Here is a 9,604-nt window from a genome sequence, read left to right on the forward strand (position 1 = left end):
TGCATTGTGATACCTGCTGAATGTATGGCGTGCAACAACATGACCGTGTGTATCGATTGTGCGTAACTACAACGCGCGAAGTCGTATGGATATCAACAAAGCTTATGAGTTCCGGGAAAGCTCGTCATTCATACTTCCTAGAAATGCTCTCGCGTGAGCAATAACAGAGAGGATTAACCCGTACAAGTCAACACCGTTATGGTGGAGTTCTTATACTGTTGTGTCCGTATAGGGTGTCAGACACTTCTCAGACAGATAAAACTATCAATTATTGTTCTCTTGTGACACGTTCATGTTACGTATATTTTCTATGTATGAAATGATCAATGACTGATATAGGTGTTTTTATCACTTCACGGAAATATATCGACTGCAAACGCGACAGTGTCACGTGATATTGTATTGATAGTTACACTCAACCCCGATGGTGATACTGAGGTCATCTTGACCGTGGCACAAACTTACCTGTCGAGAAGTTAACGATCGTGAGTATTGATTTCATTTTAACTTTTGGGCTACATAAATGCTGAATTTTCTTAACGGATGAATCTCAGGGTATTACTTTAAGTTATTTAAATCCTTCTTGTAAAACTAGCTGCAGTCAAGCGTAGAGCCGGCCATGTTGGAGTTAGCTCTTTGTATTGTCGTTGAAGGAACAAACTAATACATACATATATCGTCATTGTAACATACGCCAGAAACGTCACGGTATCGACACTTACAGGTAACATTTTTTGTACTTATGTGTTTCTAATATTTTGATAATGTAAAATTTAAATTACTAGTAGTTTATAAAAACATTTCCCCTTAAAACACCAGTACACCTCAAACCATAAGGAAACACATATGGTTTAACAATATCGCAAATAGATTTTTAACTCCCATTCAACGTGACATACTTGTACCCATAGTAATAAAGTAAACAATTAAGGTGTTTGATAATAATACCAAATATTAGGAAGTTAACAATTCAAGAATTTGAATATCGAAAATATTTGTAAAGAATGATAATGTATGTTAGTTCATTGTGGATTAGTTTTGCATACAAACACAAACAACTTTATATCATAGACATATAATATGTTTGTTATTTCAGACCATAACTTATAATTTGCAATGGACTAAGGAAAAACACAAGTGATACTGTTCAGCCGAAGCATATAGCGATGTATTTGAGTATTTTATAGTTGTTTATAGCTTATTATATTTTAATCAGGGTCAATCAGTGTGAAACAAATAAACCGTGCTTCAACATCTACGTCGGTATTAAAGGACAGTTTGCTGCATGCCTGGGTTCTGTAATAATCCATACTTTCGAATACTTTAACGATTATTTCCTTCAAACACTAGAATTGTAACTCTGACAGCCTACGACATACATGTACGTATGCAAGGCTCGCAAGCCTTTAATCATAACTGCAAATGTAGTAATAAGGCACATGTTATATAAAAACTAAATGGCTATCTAATGGAAATTGAAGAACGTTGTTGTAGCTGTTGTTACAAACTGTGCTCTGGACTGAAGATTTAGTTAATTATAAGGTATTTTAATTCTTTTCCGAACATATGACAGACACCCTTTATTGCATAAAATGTAGTTTAACATGGAAAAAACTATGGATTGATGTCAGGCAGACGAGAAACTTATCGACGATTCGGAGGAACATCATGAAGAAGATGGTGTTATCTTACTGCTCTGAACGTTTCTCGTTTGATAGCGGATTTATTGATCATGACAGTTCACATTAGGGTTGTTGTTGTTGTTGTTTTAAGACAGTCACATACATGGGATTTGCTGATATTTTATTTACAAACGGGGAATCTCTTCCGGAAAGCAAGCACTTCCTGGTCACAAGTCTTTTCTGTAGGTGTCTTATAATAATTGCATTAAAATGTAATTTCACGTCAGCCATTCAAACTCGCGGAAAATAGGATAACGCATGTAGTATGTGTGATGATTTATCGTGTGACAAGACATATCCCCAGATACAACATACTTATTGTAGGTGGCGGACAATGATGAAACAAACGTATATCTGAAACATTATTTTAAGTACATCATGAATACTGATTTGTACACAAAGCCTATATAGCTACATTTATTATCTTCAAGAACCCAAAGCCGTCAAATAAAAATAAAATAGATGTATAAAAAGTAACATGCCGTCTCTTGCATCAGGTAAACATTTCATGCCTAATAACTCGTGTGTCCAAAGATAAAATGCTTCTATATGTCTCTATGCGGTACAACATATGTTCAGCACATTTTTTCATTCATAAATCTATCAAGGTTAACCCAGTAATTGATCTGCTGATTTGTCATTTCTCGCAGTTTCAAGACTTCATCACTTTCAGGACTTCGTTAAAGGTACAAATATTTGTGGAAACATGTATACAACTGAAGATATAATTTTATTAAGTAAACAACACTGTTTTCTATAATTGCACCTTTCTTCAAATACATTCAGATAAGAATAGGTCCTTATAACCTCGAAGTAAAAGGCGACTTAATGGATCGCGTTGTTAGGCTCGGTGACTTTGTTGTCATGGAACCCCGACGACGGGGATATCAATTCAAACACTAAATTGTATGTTCATTACCGATTAATTCCACACCGACGTCATATAGCTGGAATACTGCTAAGTGCGGCGTTAAACCAAACAAACAAACAGATCATGCTCAAATGGAGGGTTTAGTTTTCATTATACACCCAATTAGGTGATCATGTGATCATATTATTACAAAAGTTATGATCGGAGAACTTGTAATTATATAATTGCATACAATTTTATAAAGACCATCACTTGTAATTCGAGAACGTCTCGGGATATTTCGTATCTCTATCACAAAAAAGGGAACAAACACTAAGCAAATTTCAAAAAGCTATACCACCAATGAATGTGGAGTTACAGTCAGGTGTTCGAGAGGCATACACCATAATAATGTTTATGGATGCACGTTTTCGACAGCAGGTGGACACGACTGGAGAAAATAATTCTCAAGTTGTTCCAATGCATAAATTTAAATTAGTTTCCTTATCTCCTTGGGGCGGTGGGGTAGCATAGTGGCTAAAGCGTTCGCTTGTCACGCCGAAGATCCGGCTCGAATCCCGACATGGGTACCATGTGTGAAGCTCATTTCTGGTGTCCCCCGCCGTGGTATTTCTGGAATATTGCTAAAACCGGCGTAAAACCATACTCACTCACTCCTTATCTCCAAAGGTATCACACTTCAGAATGGACCCGGATAAAAGGCAACGACTGCGCAAGAATCATGTAAAGTTGAAAGATAACCTCCAGGCTCTCCCTCTTGTGGACAGATTGTATGAAAAAGGCGTACTCAGCGATGATGAATGTGACACTGTTCGATCACTGTCGCCACAGTCGGAGCAGATCCATTGCGTCCTGGAATATATCAAGAGGAAGGGAAATCATGGTTACATGGTGTTTTGTGACATTCTTCAGACATTAAAGCCTGAACTATACATACTTCTACAAGAGACACAACTCGACCAAGGTAACTGATGGTCATACTCTCGTATTTAACGTTCCATGTATGCCTAGCACCTAGTGACAAAGAATTTATGTACACTTATTCTAAATTTGGTGTTATATTTTCATATGTATTTTTAAAATTAATCGTGCTTGTTTACTAATTAAAAACTGAAACATGATTACAATGTATAGCGCCCATAATAGGCACTGTATTAGCCATGAGAATGATTACTTCTTTCATTCTTAATCAGATATCACAGGAGAGAGGACTACGGACAACATCTTTTTCAACCCGTCTGATGATTTTGAACTGAGATCTTTGATAGACCAAATTACATGTGACAACAAAATCAAATCTGAGCAACTTGACAGAATGAAGCATTTCGTGATAGGTTAGTACATATATCCATATTCTACTTGTCGTAATCAACATGGGGAACGTTAGCATATTTTATAATATGCTATTTGACCGCGTCGTACAAGTTAAATTACAAATATTTGTATTTGAACAGTCCGTGTTCTTGCCATTATTGAGACGATGAGATTTTACGAGCGCATCCTTTTGAGAGATTCAAACATCTCTTATCGCCCCTGAACAAACAATAATTCCCTTTGTAATATGTAATTCCCCTTTGTAATATGTAAAACATGTCAACGTCTTTCAGAAGGTCTCAGGGCATGTAGATTGTAGCGACACACTTATTTTAACAGGAGAAAATGGATGCCCAGAGGAGGTAATTGAGAAGTTCACCACTCCAGCCAGATTCTTCAGACACCTCATGACAACACAAATCCTGAATCGGTACAACTTGACGTTTCTACAGGCACTGCTATGGCGTGTTGGTCTCAGGACGCAATGTAATGCTGTAGCAGGTTATGCACGATCAATGGTCAATCAACCAATTCATTTCTTCACTCCAAAAGAGAAGCCAGGTAGGACGACAAGACATTCACTGTGCTATATGACATTATCGTCTCAACTATTCGGAGAGTAGTACACTATTTCTTTAAAAAAACAAAACACTATTGTACATGAATTATGCTGAGGTAGTAATTTGGGGCAAACATTTGATTTTACCTGTTGTGCACTATTCATGAATTCTGAAGGAATTTTTTATCATACATGTTTGTATCATCTCACTGGATTGTCTGATTATGTGCATGCCGACGTGTGGCATAAGCTTTGCTGGGTGCGGAGTTGAGAAGCTCAAAACGATTCCGCCGACACCTCGTGTCATCACTGATTTTCAGTGATGCATTCATATAATTGTCTTCACTGTTGTTTTTTCCTTTTACGCCTAATGGAATCTGTTTCAGCAGGTAATAGAGACTGATTATTCTCTGGTGTAGACGCGTTTTAAAAGTCCAATCATTAATTCTTATGGTTGTTATGTAATGGAAGACTGATAATAATATGATCAATATAGATTTGTTTTGAGTTTTTATGTTTATGAGGTTATATTTCAGAAAATGGATTTGCCTTTTCCAAATTCCATGTCAAAGGAAGCCTTGAAACTTTCAAAAGCATCTCAATAGAAGACATATGTTCCCGTGTCTCCAGATATGTAGGGGTGCCACCGTCCTGTGTGATACCGGCAGGCGTCGAACCTTCTGAGAGCATCATAATCACCATCATGTTACCTGTAGAGGCGGCTGACTTCCTGGTACAGATTGATGACTTCACCTGGCTCACGGACATGAGAGTGGATTATATCATTCATAAAAGGAAGGTCACCATATCAAAAGGTTGGATGTCTTTGCAGTTATTAAATTTTGTATTCTCGCAAACACTGCTCATGGAGATTTGGTATCAGTACCACTTATTGTTGTGTATATTTTCTGTCGTAACTATATCTTTACCTTCCGACACATTATTGTATCAACATGTCATCGATTCACTCCCCCGCCATGAAGTGCTGTAAATGATTTTGTAACAGAGTTACGGCCCTTGATCCATGTTATTTTATTTGGTGCAATGGGAACAAGTTTTCTCAGAAACTACTGAAGTTTCATGAATGAAAGTTACGTGCTTATGTAAGAGCTACCTGTCAAGACTGAGTTCGTAAATTAGTTCCGCAAATTATTTCTGTACAGAGTTACGGCCCTTGACCGATGTTATTTTATTTGGTACAAATGGGAGCAATGGGGACTACTACTGTAGTTTCGTGAATGAAAGTTTGCATGCTTATGTAAGAGCTACCTGTCAAGACTGAGTTCGTAAATTAGTTCCGCAAATTATATCTGTACAGAGTTACGGCCCTTGACCGATGTATTTTTACTTGGTGCAATGGGGACTACTACTGTAGTTTCGTGAATGAAAGTTTGCATGCTTATCGAAGAGATGCTTGTCAAGACAGAGGTCCAAAATTGGTCCTGCAAATTATTTCTGTACACAGTTACGGCCCTTGGTCCATGTATTTTATTTGGTACGTGTGCTGAAGTTAGCCTATCAAGAGTTATTTTTTCCATAGAAGGGACCTTTTGTGTGTATTAATTTCACATTTCATATTTTTTTATTGATAACATAAAGCGGCCCAGGTGCCTATTTCTTCTTTTGGCTTTAGTGGATTCTTTTTACAGTTTATATTTACTACTATATAAACAAAGAAAATTCTAATGAGCCCCATGACAGGGGATAGTGATGGCGCTCTTTTCTTGTTTTGAGTACATTAAACATGAGATATTCTTTGTCAGGGAATATCGGCGACACTAAAGATAATTCGGAAGTCCGACGATTACAAGAAGAGTTGAGAAACCACATGGAATCAGAACAAATGGTGAAGCACTGTCTATGGGAGACGCAGATGTCAAATGAAACGTTGAAGGACATGCTGCAAGAAGAGGAAAGGGGTCTTCAGAAAACCAAAGTCACCCTGACAGAACAACAGACATGGAACAACAGGCTCTTTCATGCTTTGATGGTCAGTTTGCAATTCCAGGCACAACAAATATCATGCATAAGAGCTTTACCTCACTCGCGAAACGTCCAATCCTTTAGTGGAAAGCAGTTCCGAGATAGGTTTGCAGCAGCTGTTGAAAGGGCAAAACGATCTTCTCAGGACCATCGTGCCATTGAGGAGCTAATTGAAGCTGTACAACTACTTTCGTGGAACTCCGGGAGAACGGAAATTGACAACCTCAAGGCAACATCGATGGTGTCCCTGCAAGCCGTTCAAAACAACTTTAATGATGTCGTCGCCTACAGGTCCGCTGCGTTGAGCCTTGTCGGCCTGGAAGCACTCGATCTTGAAGTGTTGAGGTCACACATTATCGCTGTCCACATGGTTTTTGGTATGTAGCTTCACATTGATTTATGGATGTTACAAGCGTACATCATATGACAGTATGATTAAAAACGGGGGCGAAAATAAGTTAGTATGTGTTAAAACATTTTTGGTTCTGTATGTGTCTCCACCAGTTGGCTTTTTGCATGTGCTAATTTTGATATTCCTATGCAATCCGCGTCTCGCAAAATTGTGACTTTTGTTATTTATTTTACAGGCCTACTGTTTCTTGACGCATTATTGCAGGATATTGTGCATGACTTTGGAAAGCGAATAGACGATGAGGGGAGAAAGAAAGTATGTGCTGAATTTAAAGTACCCAAAAATGTTCAACTGCCTGACATCAGACATAGGATATATGAATACATCCTTTTATCAGAATTGGAAAAGACTGGGCAGAATACCAACGATGAAATAGGTATGCATCATGTTATCAGAATGGTGAAGACAAGACTGAACGTTGACATTATCTCTTCATAAATTAATGACGGCTCTATGGAATAGTCCCTCTTACTAAAATGTACTTTATCTTAATTTCTGATGATAAATTCATATTTTATACCGCTGTTGACGATACAGTAACCATACATCTCTATTGTCTTTTTCCAACATCAGTTAAGTAAAGTGTTAACTCTCACTTGCCTTTCAGAGCGAATAATGCAGGCGGCACTGAAAGCTACAGGAAGGAAGGATTTATGGGAAGAATTCAAGCATCGAAACCAGCTGAGACTTCAAGTGCTTGCAAACGAAGCAGAGAGTAAAAAACAGACAGACATTGTTCACAGACTTGACAAAATGGAAAAGATGCTGCAAACAGCAGTAGGACAGAGTTTAATAGGTAACATGGGGGGAGCAGGGATTGGACATAAAGTAGAAGGTATGATGAGGCCAGAAACCCACCAGTTTCTGAACAAACTTTGGCAACAGTTTCCTTCATCAACGGCTGATCAAATGTGAGAACTGACAAATGGTGATCATATGATGGTTCATTGTGAACTAGGGGAAAATGATCGTGCATGTGTTCAGAGTTAGGGATCAAGGTACAGTCTTGTTTTGTTGTTCCCTGTGAGTGTTCTGTACTGTTTTAAGACTTCAGTATTTCATGCAGAAAAGGAAAATAGTCTGTTCAATTGTATTGTTTCATAACAAAAAGTCCCATACAAGTATTCGCTGTTCAATAACCTCCTTAAAAGATTTCCGTTTTGTTTAAAAATATTTATTGTCGAGTATGCTTTTCACAATTTTTATAATATTACAAAGATCAGGGTGTCTGACAAAAGCAAATTTAGGATTTAGCATTTTAATTTTAAATTGATGTTATTAGGATTAACCTGATAAATATAAAGAAAGGAACACTTTATTGGAGGTTAGGACGCGGCTTTTTTAATGACAAGTACTGGGAAAAACAAAAATACAGGGTAATGGAGAAAACGTTTGGGCTGGGAAGCGCTGAACAATGCTGGCTGCCAAACTGAAGGTGAAGGACAGCACAGTAAACGTGTCTCCGAGGGTGCAATCCATACAGTCAAATGTGAAAACACATAAGGAGTCTTCGTAGGCTCCAGAACCAGCAAGATACCAAAGGGCCAAAGGGCCTTGGGGGTAGGCCTGAAATACTGTCTAGTACAGTACTAATCCCTGTCCAACAGTATTCCATTTACCACAATTTGAGTGTTGAAACATAAATTTGTTCCTGGGAATACTTGCCCAAGACTTGACATCATCCTGGAATAGGAATGAAAACAAGCAGCAATACATATTCACACGAATACAATTACAGTATCACTGAATTAATTCTAAATGCGAATAATCCTACAGAGATAGTTAATGATTATTATTAAACTTTGATCATTAGATAAAGGTCTGGACATTGTCTGTTTTAAAATGCAAGAGCATGTAGACAATAAAATACCCACTGAGTTACTCCCCTTTGAAAACTACTCGCATATATGGCTGGTGCGTAAGTCTCCCTTAGACCATTATCTGAAAATTAACGTGTATATGATTGAAATAATTGTATCTTGTTACGTATACATGCCTTGACAAACGCTCACTATATGTGTGGGTGTAAATGTCATGGGAAAACCCAACGAGGGCCACTGTACTTGGATACATTACGTTATATATGACCTCTCATGGCTTAATGGCCAATAGTGCATATATTATCGTTTACGATCGTCATTGAATGCAGATGTTCATTCTTTGGATGTTTTCATGACATTTAGTATGATATACATAGACATGTTTGTTAGTTTTCATTATATTCACAATATTGTACATGTTTAACTGCATCAATGCTCATCAATAAAGGGTTTGTTTGGTTTTAACGCCACACTGAGCAATATTTCAGTCATATCACAGCGCATGCTTATGATGTTAATCACTGGATTGTCTGGTCCAGATTCGATTATTTACAGACCGCCGTGATATAGCTGGAATATTGCTCAGTGCGGCGTTAAACAACAAACAAACAAACAAATCATATCACGGCGCTTTGTAAATACTCGAGGCTGGACCAGACAATGCAGTGATTGATATCAAGAGCATCGATTTACATAATTGGGATACGAAGACATGCATTAACCAAGTCAGCGAGCCTAACCTCCTGCTCCTGTTAGTCGCCTCTTAAGAAAAGCATTGGTTTCTTAAGATCACTTCGAAACCGGATCCCAACTTGAAGATCATGAAATATAACCGTTTTTCTTTCTTTGACGCTTTGTAGATATGAATATATCGGACACGCGTTTGTTTTTCATTACAGAATGTATTTTATATCTTTAGAAAAATTTACAACATTAAAAAGTTACTTAACATCTTGGCCCATA

General features: G+C 37.6%; 1 protein-coding gene across 2 annotated transcripts; it reads left to right on the forward strand.

The window, feature by feature from the left end:
* LOC124137146 lies at positions 1-9,111 on the forward strand. 2 transcript variants are annotated; one of them, XM_046503331.2, is made up of 8 exons: positions 1-485; positions 3,223-3,517; positions 3,747-3,887; positions 4,207-4,428; positions 4,963-5,241; positions 6,190-6,786; positions 6,997-7,197; positions 7,429-9,111. In XM_046503331.2, exons 2-8 carry the CDS (start codon positions 3,238-3,240, stop codon positions 7,734-7,736), a joined length of 2,028 nt encoding a protein of 675 aa, XP_046359287.2. In that variant the 5' UTR covers positions 1-485; positions 3,223-3,237; the 3' UTR covers positions 7,737-9,111. The 2 variants fall into 2 exon arrangements, with proteins under 2 accessions (XP_046359287.2, XP_046359288.2); XM_046503332.2 differs by lacking the exon at positions 1-485 and adding an exon at positions 582-724.
* Positions 9,112-9,604: the final 493 nt, after the last annotated feature.

Source organism: Haliotis rufescens, unplaced genomic scaffold, assembly GCF_023055435.1.
Source record: "Haliotis rufescens isolate VD_foot unplaced genomic scaffold, xgHalRufe1.0.p SCAF_5, whole genome shotgun sequence".
In the NCBI taxonomy this organism is placed as follows: domain Eukaryota; kingdom Metazoa; phylum Mollusca; class Gastropoda; order Lepetellida; family Haliotidae; genus Haliotis; species Haliotis rufescens.